This window comes from Salmo salar, chromosome 01, assembly GCF_965601325.2.
Source record: "Salmo salar chromosome 01, fSalSal1, whole genome shotgun sequence".
In the NCBI taxonomy this organism is placed as follows: Eukaryota; Metazoa; Chordata; class Actinopteri; order Salmoniformes; family Salmonidae; genus Salmo; species Salmo salar.
Window position 1 is genome coordinate 113,138,368 of NC_138291.1, and position 15,685 is coordinate 113,154,052.

The 15,685-nt window shown below is 44.7% G+C and overlaps 1 protein-coding gene across 1 annotated transcript in view; it reads right to left on the reverse strand.

Moving 5' to 3' along the window:
• LOC106560892 (janus kinase and microtubule-interacting protein 3) overlaps positions 1-15,685 on the reverse strand; it is an 89,557-nt gene that overhangs the window by 58,782 nt on the left and 15,090 nt on the right. The window contains exons 2-4 of the mRNA XM_082978768.1: positions 11,561-11,840; positions 3,283-3,525; positions 2,496-2,738 (exon numbers count right to left, since the gene is read on the reverse strand). Of these exons, the coding sequence (XP_082834894.1) occupies positions 2,496-2,738; positions 3,283-3,525; positions 11,561-11,710 (636 nt within the window). The 5' untranslated portion in view covers positions 11,711-11,840. The remainder of the gene's footprint in view (positions 1-2,495; positions 2,739-3,282; positions 3,526-11,560; positions 11,841-15,685) is intronic.

The window sequence follows — 15,685 nt, forward strand, 5'->3', positions numbered from 1 at the left end:
GGAAAGGATAAGGTATTCATTCTGAAGGTACAGGCAGGTCCCTAATGGCTTGCTGAGAGGGTTAATAGGTTGGTCATTTAGCATCTAACTAGAGTTGCTGTTACTGCCAGAGCCTCTAACCACTGTCCCACTAGCTGCTGACAAGGCCTTTATTATCATCAGTAACTCATGTGCTGCTGCCCTCAGGAGAACACTGAACATCTGAACACACTGGAAATGAAACCTGCAAATTAGCCATTTTCTGCTGATGTTTAAAAGCTCATTTTCTCCCACGCAGATACACAGCTTCAATTATTACATTCTGTGCATCAAGCCATATCATTGTAGTCTAGATAGCCCACATACATTTCCAGAAGTAATGAGGGGGATAAACCATATCTGGCTTTGTCCAAAATGGCACCCTTTTCTCTATATAGTGCACTATATTTGACCAGAGCCCTATGCAGGCTCTGGTAAAAAGTAGTCCACTATATAGGGAATAGGGACCCGTCTTAGACGCAAGCCATAACATTGAAGTCTAGATAGCCCACATTCATGTTCAGAAGCATTTAGGGGATCCATCCAGTATCTCTGTCTTTAAGATGTTAAATTCTGCTTTAATAGCTTATTTCCATATGCTTTCATCTGCAGAATGTGGTGATGTCATAATTCTCCATGGAGCTCCCTCTTCCTCCCTCCTCCTCCTCCTCTTCTCTTTTGTCTATGACTCTCACTGGCAGCTAGATATTGTAGCTTGCCCTATTAAAGTCAGCAGAGCCCACATACAGAAACATATCTACAGCATTTACCTGGCTATCCCCTTCTGATGCTAACCTGTCTGCTACATTCACCTGGCTATAGCCTGCTGATGCTAACCTGTCTGCTACATTCACCTGGCTATAGCCTGCTGATGCTAACCTGTCTGCTACATTCACCTGGCTATAGCCTGCTGATGCTAACCTGTCTGCTACATTCACCTGGCTATAGCCTGCTGATGCTAACCTGTCTGCTACATTCACCTGGCTATCCCCTTCTGATGCTAACCTGTCTGCTACATTCACCTGGCTATAGCCTGCTGATGCTAACCTGTCTGCTACATTCACCTGGCTATAGCCTGCTGATGCTAACCTGTCTGCTACATTCACCTGGCTATAGCCTGCTGATGCTAACCTGTCTGCTACATTCACCTGGCTATACCCTGCTGATGCTAAACTGTCTGCTACATTCACCTGGCTATAGCCTGCTGATGCTAACCTGTCTGCTACATTCACCTGGCTATACCCTGCTGATGCTAAACTGTCTGCTACATTCACCTGGCTATAGCCTGCTGATGCTAGCCTGTCTGCTACATTCACCTGGCTATAGCCTGCTGATGCTAACCTGTCTGCTACATTCACCTGGCTATAGCCTGCTGATGCTAAACTGTCTGCTACATTCACCTGGCTATAGCCTGCTGATGCTAAACTGTCTGCTACATTCACCTGGCTATAGCCTGCTGATGCTAACCTGTACTAGCTTATTGCTGAGGCAGTATTAGGGCAGTGCTAGCCTATTGCTGAGGCAGTATTGGGGCAGCGCTAGCCTATTGCTGAGGCAGTATAAGGGCAGCGCTAGCTTATTGCTGAGGCAGTATTGGGGCAGTGCTAGCCTATTGCTGAGGCAGTATCAGGGCAGTGCTAGCTTATTGCTGAGGCAGTATTAGGGCAGTGCTAGCCTATTGCTGAGGCAGTATCAGGGCAGTGCTAGCTTATTGCTGAGGCAGTATTGGGGCAGTGCTAGCCTATTGCTGAGGCAGTATCAGGGCAGTGCTAGCTTATTGCTGAGGCAGTATTAGGGCAGTGCTAGCCTATTGCTGAGGCAGTATCAGGGCAGTGCTAGCTTATTGCTGAGGCAGTATTAGGGCAGTGCTAGCCTATTGCTGCCAGTATTTCTATTCAGGAGTGTATACATTGATATGTTACACCTATGGATGAGTGAACCAGACTATAGGGAAAGTGGTGGCCAGACCTCCTGGAGCTCAGTACATCAGGATGCGTACCAAATGACACACTATTCTCTATGTAGTTCACTACCTTGACCAGAACCAATAGAGCTCTGGCCAAAAGAGGTTCACTATGTAGGGTATAAGGTGCCATTTGGGATGGACTTTCAGACTGTTGCTGGGCAGGACGATCTCTGAGCTCTCCTCACAGGTCACCTGATCTCTACTCACTACAGCCCATTGAAGCCCATTACAGTAAACGCCATGTTATCCACCCTCCATTACACATTACACTCATTCAGAAGGGATCATGGGACTGTAAATAACATGTACAGTTTATAAAGCAATGAGGTCTACTCTACTGTGTGTGTGTGTGTGTGTGTGTGTGTGTGTGTGTGTGTGTGTGTGTGTGTGTGTGTGTGTGTGTGTGTGTGTGTGTGTGTGTGTGTGTGTGTGTGTGTGTGTGTGTGTGTGTGTGTGTGTGTGTGTGTGTGTGTGTGTGTGTGTGTGATGAGCAGTATAATCTCCCTCTCACCAGTCTGCGTATCTCCCTCTCACACTCCCTCTTGATGCGGGTGATCTCCTCCTGGTGTACATGATAGACGGAGCGTATCTCAGAAGCCTTGGTCTTGTCTGCCTGTACGGCCAAGTTCAGAGCTTCCTCCATCTGTCTCTTCATGCCCTTCAGCTCATAGATCTCCTGCTGTAGTCTGCTCCTCTCCCCCTCAAAACCACGCCTGGCCTCCTCACGCGCCTCCGCAAACAGAGCTGTCTTCACCTGACAGGGAGGGGAGGTTACCCAGAGGTTAGAGTGGTGGACCAGTAACCAGAAGGTCTGCTGCTGCAAGTTCCCTGATGGACTGAACTGGCTACTGTAGGGCTGCTGATATCAGAACATTACAACAACAAAAAACATTATCGTTGTGGCCTTGACCACCTAAACATCTCCCGGGATGCTGCACTGCAGCTGAACCTGTGCTGTACCTAGCCTCTCCTGTGTGTGTATGTATCAGGGGTGTCCAGGGGGACCATTCTCTCCTGTGTGTGTATGTATCAGTGGTGTCCAGGGGGATCATTCTCTCCTGTGTGTGTATGTATCAGGGGTGTCCAGGGGGACCATTCTCTCCTGTGTGTGTATGTATCAGGGGTGTCCAGGGGGATCATTCTCTCCTGTGTGTGTATGTATCAGTGGTGTCCAGGGGGACCATTCTCTCCTGTGTGTGTATGTATCAGTGGTGTCCAGGGGGTTGGGAATAACATAAGACAGCAAAAATATGAACTTCCGATTCCAATTTTGACAGTGAAGTTGTATTGTATGGTACCTTGTCTGTGGATCCATCTCGCAGCGCATTAACCAGCGCCTGTAGTCTCTGGATCTCTCCGTCTTTGATCTTGATAACCCTCATCAGCTCCAGCTCGTGGCTCCGTAGCAGCGTCTCCCTGAGTCCCTGGAGCTCCTTGGTCTTCTCCTCGTGGAGCTTGGCCTTCAGCTCAGTCACCACCACCGTAGACTTGTGCTGCTCATGTCTCACCTCGTGGCTCTTCTCTCTCTCCAGTTTACTAACCTAGAGAAAGAGAGAGAAAGAAAGAGAGAGAGAGACAGGGAGAGAGAGAGAGGGAGAGAGAGAGAGAGAAAGAGAGAGAGCGAGCGAGCGAGAGAGAAAGTGTTAGAGTTAGAGTTAGAGAGAGAGAGAGAGAAAGAAAGAAAGAAAGAAAGAAAGAAAGAAAGAAAGAAAGAAAGAAAGAAAGAAAGAAAGAAAGAAAGAAAGAAAGAAAGAGAAAGAGAAACAAGAGACATTACATACACTCATAGCCAGAGTTGGACAGACCTCTCTGTATGTCTAGCTTATTGACAACAGAGAGAGATGGACGGACGGATAGACACCAGACAGAGCGACATGAGACATCACAGACACTCACAGCCCAGCAGCAAAACCACTCAGAACACATTCAGTCAGATCGACTGGAGCCAGTGTTCTGAAACGCTGAAAGCTTTGATGTTATGACCCCAGGATTCATACTATGATGTCACTTTAGATGAGGGAGATCCATTGTTACAGTAGGTTGTAGAGATTGTAGGTCGGGTCAGGTCATATATTTTGTACACTGCTGCTACTTGCTGTTTATTATCTATGCATAGTCACTTCACCCCCACCTTCAAGTACAAATTACCTCAACTAACCTGTACCCCAGCACACTGACTCAGTACCGGTGCCCCCTGTATATAGCCTCGTTATTGTTATTTTATTGTGTTACATTTTATTATTACTTTTTATTTTAGTCTACTTCTTTCTTGAACTGCACTGTTGGTTAAGGGCTTGTAAGTAAGTATTTCACGGTAAAGTCTACACTTCAGCACGTATTCAGCACGTGACAAATAAAGTTTGATTTGATTTGATATCTAGCCTACATGCAGAGAAGTTCCCACTGGCTCTAGTCATACTACATAGTATGTGTCCCCCTAGTAACCCACAGGTTCATTTAGGGTCATATTGAGTCTCTCCCACCACTTTAACACTGACTGACAGGTGCTGCTCCAGGCAGACCAACCACAAATAGATCTGCACCGAATGGACCACTACAGATGATCCAATGTACTGTATGCATGGCTAGAGAAACAACAGATTACAGAGTACTAATGGAAGGAGAGGGAGGGAGGGAGGGAGGGAGGGAGGGAGGGAGGGAGGGAGGGAGGGAGGGAGGGAGGGAGGGAGGGAGGGAGGGAGGGAGGGAGGGAGGGAGGGAGGGAGGGAGGGGGGAGGGAGGGAGGGAGGGAGGGAGGGAGGGAGGGAGGGAGGGGTCTACAGATGTTATAACTGTATCCTCTGTTGGTCTACAGATGTTATAACTGTATCCTCTGTTAGTCTACAGATGTTATAACTGTATCCTCTGTTGGTCTACAGATGTTATAACTGTATCCTCTGTTAGTCTACAGATGTTATAACTGTATCCTCTGTTAGTCTACAGATGTTATAACTGTATCCTCTGTTAGTCTACAGATGTTATAACTGTATCCTCTGTTAGTCTACAGATGTTATAACTGTATCCTCTGTTAGTCTACAGATGTTATAACTGTATCCTCTGTTGGTCTACAGATGTTATAACTGTATCCTCTGTTAGTCTACAGATGTTATAACTGTATCCTCTGTTGGTCTACAGATGTTATAACTGTATCCTCTGTTGGTCTACAGATGTTATAACTGTATCCTCTGTTAGTCTACAGATGTTATAACTGTATCCTCTGTTGGTCTACAGATGTTATAACTGTATCCTCTGTTGGTCTACAGATGTTATAACTGTATCCTCTGTTGTCTACTCTAAGCTCTCATCCAGTAATGACACAAATCTCTTCAGTAGTTACAGGGGATAGCGGTGGCAATGCAGATGTAAATCAGCATAACTCTGGTCCATGTCTGTAGAGTCTACAGGCCATGTAAACCAGCATAACTCTGGTCCCTGTCTGTAGAGTCTACAGGCCATGTAAACCAGCATAACTCTGGTCCCTGTCTGTAGAGTCTACAGGCCATGTAAACCAGCATAACTCTGGTCCATGTCTGTAGAGTCTACAGGCCATGTAAACCAGTATAACTCTGGTCCCTGTCTGTAGAGTCTACAGGCCATGTAAACCAGTATAACTCTGGTCCCTGTCTGTAGAGTCTACAGGCCATGTAAACCAGTATAACTCTGGTCCCTGTCTGTAGAGTCTACAGGCCATGTAAACCAGTATAACTCTGGTCCCTGTCTGTAGAGTCTACAGGCCATGTAAACCAGTATAACTCTGGTCCCTGTCTGTAGAGTCTACAGGCCATGTAAACCAGTATAACTCTGGTCCCTGTCTGTAGAGTCTGCAGGCCTATATATTCGTTTGTAACAGCTCCAGCCATATGGACTCCAAGCTTTGCCCCTCAAGTCTCCCTGAGAGCCGTGGCACCTTCAAAGAAATGATGATGAATGATATCTGTCTGTCTGTCTGTCTGTCTGTCTGTCTGTCTGTCTGTCTGTCTGTCTGTCTGTCTGTCTGTCTGTCTGTCTGTCTGTCTGTCTGTCTGTCTGTCTGTCTGTCTGTCTGTCTGTCTGTCTGTCTGTCTGTCCTAAAATTGACTTCCCTGAGATCAAGAGTAGCATAGCAGGCCATACCGCTGAGTGAAAACTGAACCCCCCAACCTAAATGGAGATCTAACAGAGAGACTGAAGCATCCATTTGAAATGCGATGACATATTAGCTGTCATCAGGCCTCAGTGAGTTATTACAGGCTGGCCATGCAGCAGTGTAGCAGTGCAGGAGCTGGGATGGTTCAGTACATGTGGCAAGTCTAGCCGGAGGGCCATGGTGTCACCCCACGTGTGTCCTATGGTGACCCAGTCATCCGTTAAATTAATTACACCCAACAGAGAAGACCACACATACTGTAAAGCCTAAACACTGTACACTATATACAGTAATTACAGAAGATTTTACCGAATGAAACACATTTATGCCGTAAATGATATATGTCACTACTAGGTCAAAATAATAGATAGATATACTGTAATAGTAATACTAATACTACTAATATATTATATACTGGTATACTGTAATAATAATACTACTAATATATTATATACTGGTATACTGTAATAATAATACTACTAATATATTATATACCGGTATACTGTAATAATAATACTACTAATATATTATATACCGGTATACTGTAATAATAATAGTACTAATATATTATGTACTGGTATACTGTAATAATAATACTACTAATATATTATATACTGGTATACTGTAATAATAATACCACTAATATATTATATACTGGTATACTGTAATAATAATACTACTAATATATTATATACCTGTCACGCCCTGACCATAGAGAGCCCTCGGGGTTCTCTATGGTGTTTTAGGTCAGGGCGTGACTAGGGGGATTTCAAATTAGTTTTTTTCTATGTTGGTGTATGTGTTTGGTTCCCAATTAGAGGCAGCTGATAATCGTTACTTCTAATTGGGGATCATACTTAGTGTGTTCTATTTCCCACCTGCGATGTGGGATATTGTTTGTATGAGTGCCTATGAGCGCTACGTATTGCACGTTCATTAATTCTTTGTTGTTTTGAAGTTTCACTTTAATAAATATGTGGAACTCTACTCACACTGCGCCTTGGTCCGATTATTTAAACGACGATCGTGACAATACCGGTATACTGTAAATGCAGAATAAAATGGATTAACCGTGAGGATGTCACCAAGTTCAGCCTGTTATCTATAACTAAACCTGTTATATAATACAGCCTGTTATCTATAACTAAACCTGTTATATAATACAGTCTGTTATCTATAACTAAACCTGTTATCTATAACTAAACCTGTTATATAATACAGCCTGTTATCTATAACTAAACCTGTTATATCATACAGCCTGTTATCTATAACTAAACCTGTTATATAATACAGTCTGTTATCTATAACTAAACCTGTTATCTATAACTAAACCTGTTATATAATACAGTCTGTTATCTATAACTAAACCTGTTATCTATAACTAAACCTGTTATATCATACAGCCTGTTATCTATAACTAAACCTGTTATATCATACAGCCTGTTATCTATAACTAAACCTGTTATATCATACAGCCTGTTATCTATAACTAAACCTGTTATATCATACAGCCTGTTATCTATAACTAAACCTGTTATATCATACAGCCTGTTATCTATAACTAAACCTGTTATATAATACAGCCTGTTATCTATAACTAAACCTGTTATATAATACAGCCTGTTGTCTATAACTAAACCTGTTATATCATACAGCCTGTTGTCTATAACTAAACCTGTTATATAATACAGCCTGTTATCTATAACTAAACCTGTTATATCATACAGCCTGTTATCTATAACTAAACCTGTTATATAATACAGCCTGTTATCTATAACTAAACCTGTTATATCATACAGCCTGTTATCTATAACTAAACCTGTTATCTATAACTAAACCTGTATATCATACAGCCTGTTATCTATAACTAAACCTGTTATATCATACAGCCTGTTATCTATAACTAAACCTGTTATATCATACAGCCTGTTATCTATAACTAAACCTGTTATATAATACAGCCTGTTATCTATAACTAAACCTGTTATATAATACAGCCTGTTATCTATAACTAAACCTGTTATCTATAACTAAACCTGTTATATCATACAGCCTGTTATCTATAACTAAACCTGTTATATCATACAGCCTGTTATCTATAACTAAACCTGTTATATCATACAGCCTGTTATCTATAACTAAACCTGTTATATCATACAGCCTGTTATCTATAACTAAACCTGTTATATCATACAGCCTGTTATCTATAACTAAACCTGTTATCTATAACTAAACCTGTTATATCATACAGCCTGTTATCTATAACTAAACCTGTTATATCATACAGTTTGCTCTACAGTATATAACTAAACCTGCATTGGTTGGGTCATACATGCAGAGCAGAGAGCATTGTTCATTCAGACAGCCAAACAACAGGGAAGGGACCCCCTGGCCTCCACAGACACACACACAGACAGTAGTGTCTAACATTAGATGTCACAATGGTCCCTTTGACATGGACTCTTACAGGGGGTAGATAGCTGCAGATCATCTGGAGCAGAGCACACAGAGTCCAGGAGCACTGGGCTGACCCCCTTACCTAGGAGCACTAGGCTGACCCCCTTACCTAGGAGCACTGGGCTGACCCCCTTACCTAGGAGCACTGCGCTGACCCCCTTACCTAGGAGCACTGGGCTGACCCCCTTACCTAGGAGCACTGCGCTGACCCCCTTACCTAGGAGCACTGGGCTGACCCCCTTACCTCGGAGCACTGGGCTGACCTCCTTACCTCGGAGCACTGGGCTGACCCCCTTACCTAGGAGCACTGGGCTGACCCCCTTACCTAGGAGCACTGGGCTGACCCCCTTACCTAGGAGCACTGGGCTGACCCCCTTACCTCGGAGCACTGGGCTGACCCCCTTACCCAGGAGCACTGGGCTGACCCCCTTACCTAGGAGCACTGGGCTGACCCCCTTACCTAGGAGCACTGGGCTGACCCCCTTACCTCGGAGCACTGGGCTGACCCCCTTAACCAGGAGCACTGGGCTGACCCCCTCACTCAGGAGCACTGGGCTGACCCCCTTACTCAGGAGCACTGGGCTGACCCCCTTACCTAGGAGCACTGGGCTGACCCCCTTACTCAGGAGCACTGGGCTGACCCCCTCACTCAGGAGCACTGTGCTGACCCCCTTACTCAGGAGCACTGGGCTGACCCCCTCACTCAGGAGCACTGGGCTGACCCCCTCACTCAGGAGCACTGTGCTGACCCCCTTACTCAGGAGCACTGGGCTGACCTCCTCACTCAGGAGCACTGGGCTGACCCCCTCACTCAGGAGCACTGGGCTGCCTCCCTCACTCAGACACTGGAGTCGTCTGTGATTACATGGAAACAATCTTTAATCAGACACACTAGGCTGACTAAGCTACTGTAGAATGGTAGAATAGCATTAACACTAGGCTGACTAGGCTACTGTAGAATGGTAGAATAGCATTAACACTAGGCTGACTAGGCTACTGTAGAATGGTAGAATAGCATTAACACTAGGCTGACTAGGCTACTGTAGAATGGTAGAATAGCATTAACACTAAGCTGACTAGGCTACTGTAGAATGGTAGAATAGCATTAACACTAGGCTGACTAGGCTACTGTAGAATGGTAGAATAGCATTAACACTAGGCTGACTAGGCTACTGTAGAATGGTAGAATAGCATTAACACTAGGCTGACTAGGCTACTGTAGAGTTTGATTTGATTGACTGTAGATCAATAGAAACCTGTTTCAGAGACATTGGGGTTACCATCATACCATACTGACCAGTGACCACTACTCTGTTGAGACAGATATGGGATATGTGATCAAGACAATTCATATAAAACTCACAACATATTATAACAGATCACAACATAATGATATTGGTGTGGTGTCCCTCGTCAATGTAACCAAACAGAGGAGCCAAGCTAGTCTCTTCCCACAGTTACTTTCAAGTGAGACTAAAGCCAGACTGACAGAATGGGGCTCATAATGTAAAGCATGTCCTGACAAGTTAAACAGACACTCAGCAGTGGAAAGTTAGCTAATGTACTCCCAGCTCCTCCCCTTTACAAGGCATTCACACAAGGCCAATGACATGGACATGTCAGTAACGGTCTCAGCTATGCAATTAGCTCCCCAAGCTGTCAGTCAAAACACACAGCCAATGACAGGTACATGTCAGGCATGCCCCCTCAGCCGAACCATTAGCCCCTCAGGCTGTCAGTCAACTAGCACACTGACATTGAAACAGTCCTATCGTGCACAGATTACATAGGCTTGCTTCCCTAATGGCACCCTATTCCCTTTACAGCATATTACAGGGCCCATAGGGATCAAGGCCCATAGTAGTGCACTTTAGTAGGCAGTAGGGATCCATTTGTGACTCATCCATAGACAGGAATACGTATTAGCCAATCTGTATTACAGTAATGCCACATTACCCCTGTAATGAATTAATATAGAGGAGATTGTTCAGTGCAGAGAAAAATATAATCTACAGTGGAAGAGACGTCTGTCTGATACTGGGCTCCCGAGTGGCGCAGCGGTCTAAGACACTGCATCTCAGAGGCGTCATTACAGACCCTGGTTCCATTCCAGGCTGTATCACAGCGGTCTAAGACACTGCATCTCAGTGCTAGAGGCGTCACTACAGACCCTGGTTCCATTCCAGGCTGTATCACAGCGGTCTAAGACACTGCATCTCAGTGCTAGAGGCGTCACTACAGACCCTGGTTCCATTCCAGGCTGTATCACAGCGGTCTAAGACACTGCATCTCAGTGCTAGAGGCGTCACTACAGACCCTGGTTACATTCCAGGCAGTATCACAGCGGTCTAAGACACTGCATCTTAGTGCTAGAGGCGTCACTACAGACCCTGGTTCCATTCCAGGCTGTATCACAGCGGTCTAAGACACTGCATCTTAGTGCTAGAGGCGTCACTACAGACCCTGGTTCCATTCCAGGCTGTATCACAGCGGTCTAAGACACTGCATCTCAGTGCTAGAGGCGTCACTACAGACACCTTGCTTCAAATCCCGGGCTGTATCACAACCCGGCTGTGATTGGGAGTCCAATAGGGCGGTGCACAATTGGCCCAGCGTCATCCAGATTTGGCCGGTGTAGGCCATCATTGTAAATAAGAATTTGTTCTTAACTGACTGGCCATGTTAAATAAAAAATACAGAACAATAAACTGCCAGCGGCTGCTTTGAGTGGTAACATGGATGTTTCATCATTTTATCCCACCATGAGACAGACTTCACTCCTTTCCAAGTTCCTCCTCATCAAATATTGAAAGTCACAGACATATTGGTAACCTGTCTGTATACCACCACATCTACCTTGAGGGTATGTCTAAAACACCAATCTAAAAACCACTGTAGTGCCTCAGGCCTGCCTTGGCAAAGAGGTATTCTAACATCAATGAGACTTCCTGGTCAAATACATGTTAAATCAATGTGTGTCTTATAGTTCCCACCTTGCTTTTCTCCTGCTGTAGTTCTATCTGGATGTCTGTGAGTTTGGCCCTAAGATCTTCATTGGCAGCCTGCAGGGCCGCCAACGTATCGGCCCTCTCCATCTTGCCTCGGCCCCCAGCCCCGGCCCCCCCGGGCCCCTTCTTGGACATGGTGAGGCCCTGGAGGTGGTGCTCCAAGGGCCCAAGCCCCCCACCTCTCTGGAAGAAGCACCTGAGAACCTTCTCTAGTGTCTTCAGCCTTCTGTCAACCTGCCGTCCTCAGCTACATCTTCTGGGCCACCTGGAACAACAAGACACGACACAACATTTTAGTAAAGAGGCTGTTGCTCCTTTTATAACAACTTAGAGTGTTGATCCTTTTTTGACAAGTTGGGGCTGCCGAGTGGCACAGCGGTTAACGGCACTGTGTCTCAGTGCTAGAGGCGTTACTACAGACCCTGGGTCGATTCCAGGCTGTATCACAAATGGACGTGATTGGGAGTCAAATAGGGCGGCAAAAAATTGGCCCAGCGTCATCCAGTTTAGGGTTTGGCCAGAGTTGGCCGTCATTGTAAATAAGAATTTGTTCTTAACTGACTTGCCTAGTTAAATAAAGATTACATTTTTATTTTTGTTTTTAAAGTTAGACTGTTGATCCATTTATAACAAGTTAGACTGTTGATCCATTTATAACAAGTTAGACTGTTGATCCATTTATAATAAGTTAGACTGTTGATCCATTTGTAACAAGTTAGACAACAACTTAAGTGTTTGAAGTCTTTGTCTACTTCTTCTGTCCCACCTGGAAGAAGAAGGAAGAGGAGGAGGAAGAGGAGGAGGAAAACACAAGACAGAAACACAGTTACGTGGTAAACAAGAATATGAACCGTAGGGAGAGTGTCTATAATTATTCAAACTGTAAGTGTGTCAACAATTCAAGCTCTACTACGACATATACAAGCAGCCTTGCAGACAGATTTGCCTCGCACCGGTTGCCACAAGCAGCCTTGCAGACAGACTTGCCTCGCACCGGTTGCCACAAGCAGCCTTGCAGACAGACTTGCCTTGCACCGGTTGCCACAAGCAGCCTTGCAGACAGATTTGCCTCGCACCGGTTTCAACAAGCAGCCTTGCAGACAGACTTGCCTCGCACCGGTTTCCACCAGCAGCCTTGCAGACAGACTTGCCTCTCACCGGTTTCAACAAGCAGCCTTGCAGACAGACTTGCCTCGCACCGGTTTCTGCCAGCACTTCCCAAGGTTAACTTCAGGTTCCCAAGCCTTTTCGGTTTCCCATTCTGTGGAATCTCTGAGAAATGTTGGCTAGGCAAAACGTAGACTAAATGATTAGGATAGTATAAACAGCAGGAGGAGTCTTTGAAAGTCTTCTCCAACATTGTGTCATGACAAGGTAAATCTGCATCACGTCACACCGACCCAATCCTCTAATCCTCTTCTCATCGTCAGCTTCCTATAATAACATTCTAGCCTGGTCAAACAGACTGACCACTGTGCTCACGTGAAGTAAAACACAATGTGAGCTCTCATGAGACCAGACTGCTTCCACCAAGCTCATAACATTCACCTGTGTTCGACAATTCAAGCACATAAAAACATCCTTGACTTGCCCTGTTAGTTTTTCTACCAGCAGATAAAAGCAACTATGTGTAAAGTGGGAACACTAATGTTAATGTATATTCCACGGCAGATCCACTCCCTTTAAACCGAATCATATTTTACTGGTCACATATACACATGTTTAGCAGATGTTATTGGTCACATATACACATGTTTAGCAGATGTTATTGGTCACATATACACATGTTTAGCAGATGTTATTGGTCATATATACACATGTTTAGCAGATGTTATTGCGGGTGTTGTGAAATGCTTGTGTTTCTAGCTCCAACAGTGCAGTAACATCTAACAATTCACAACAATACACACAAATCTAAAGGTAAAAGAATGGAATTAAGAAATATTTAAGTATTAGGACGAGCAATGTCGGAGTGGCATTGACTAAAATACAGTAGAATATAATACAGTATATACATATGAGATGAGTAAAACAGTATGTAAACATGATTAAAGTGACTAGTGTTCCATTATTAAAGTGACCAGTGATTCCATGTCTATGTACATAGGGCAGCAGCCTCTAAGGTGCAGGGTTGAGTAACCGGGTGGTTGCCATATGTACATCTATGTGAATATCTATCAGCCTAAATATATCCATGTAAGCCTTCGGTGCAGCTAGGTTTGTGGTCCTACAGTATGTTAGCTTACAATCTCAAAGCTTTTTGGTTCCCTCCTCTGTGTAACCACTGATCTCCAGTATGTCCAATAGGCAACACACAGCCCCTTGGTACATGAGGACTACATTAAACACAGACACTTTGTTGTGTGTTGGCCCGGAGAAATCCAATACAGTGACACGTTTCCAAGCCACAACTCTCTCTCTACACGACCAGGACGCTAGTTGAATTATACATGAGCCAGTCCAGACTGGACCCAAAAGAATCAAGAGAGAGAGAGAGAGGTGCAAAACCTGTGAATTGTCATGAATCTACAGGACACATGTTCATATGACGATATTTGAAGGACTGATCACAGAATATTACAGACAGTTTGAGCAATTCACATCACGACCAAAAGACAGTGAAACGATCACTAAAACAATACATTTTAAACTACTGGGAAATGAGTCTGTTGTGACAGACTGCTGCATAAATACCAAATCCATCATCACAGAGATGAAATGAACTAGAAACAAACACATCTAGAATATAGCTTTCTCCCCAAAACCGTGGTGTGTAAAGTCAGCAAACAGTTGAATAGCCTGGGCTTCTCTCTGGATCATCTCCTTACAGAACAGCCAGTACAGACACTCATCCATCACAGTGACAGAACAGGAACAGGGGAGGGAGAGAGAGAGGGAGAGAGAGAGAGAGAGAGAGAGAGAGAGAGAGGGAGAGAGAGAGGGAGAGAGAGAGAGAGAGAGAGAGAGACAGGGAGAGAGAGGGAGGAAGGGCGATAGAGAGAGAGACAGGGAGAGAGAGGGAGGAAGGGAGATAGAGAGAGAGACAGGGAGAGAGAGAGAGAGAGAGGGAGGAAGGGCGATAGAGAGAGAGACAGGGAGAGAGAGAGAGAGAGAGAGAGAGGGAGGAAGGGAGATAGAGAGAGAGAGAGGAAGGAAGGGAGATAGAGAGAGACAGGGAGAGAGAGAGGGAGGAAGGGAGATAGAGAGAGAGACAGGGAGAGAGAGAGGGAGAGAGAGAGAGAGAGAGAGAGAGAGAGAGAGAGAGAGAGACAGAGAGACACACAGAGGGACACACAGAGAGACACACAGAGAGACACAGAGAGAGAGTTATAGAGAGAAAGAGAGATACAGAGAGACACAGAGACGGAGAGAGAAAGATAGTTATAGAGATAGACACACACAGAGAGACAGAGAGAGAGAGAGAGAGAGAGACACAGAGAGAGAGAGACACAGAGAGAGAGAGACACAGAGAGAGAGAGACACAGAGAGAGAGAGACACACAGAGAGAGAGAGAGAGAGAGAGAGAGAGAGAGAGAGACAGAGAGAGAGAGACAGAGAGAGAGAGATAGACACAGAGAGAGAGAGAGAGAGAGAGAGAGAGAGAGTGAGAGGAGGAATGACAGAGAGGGCGTAGTCTCATTCACAAGGGAAAACCTTGTCATGTCATATGAGAAATGATGTGTGACCCTCTAACACTGTAATAACTATAGTATTGTAATAGGTAGCTATATATAGGCCACATTGAGTAATAACGTATCTCTGGACCACTGGGAATATCTCTCACGCCACAGCAGAGAAGCGAGCAGTGTACTGACATTCAATAAGAAAGATTTGAACGCTCAACCTTTAGTGAAGAAATATAGAGAAAAAAGATAAATACAAGTTTAACTATGGCAAGTTGGCAACAATATTCCTAAAGAGAAGACATTTTGATCTGACAGTTACCAAAACACTTGCTGTCTGACAGTATAAAAATACAGTACAATTGGACATTGGAGCTGAAACATTTATTTCCTGGACCAAGCGAAGCTGTACTATATCCCCTGTGTTGTTCTGTATCTCAGACAGACAGTGTCCATGCCAGTGCTACTGTGTCTCAGTGCCCACCAG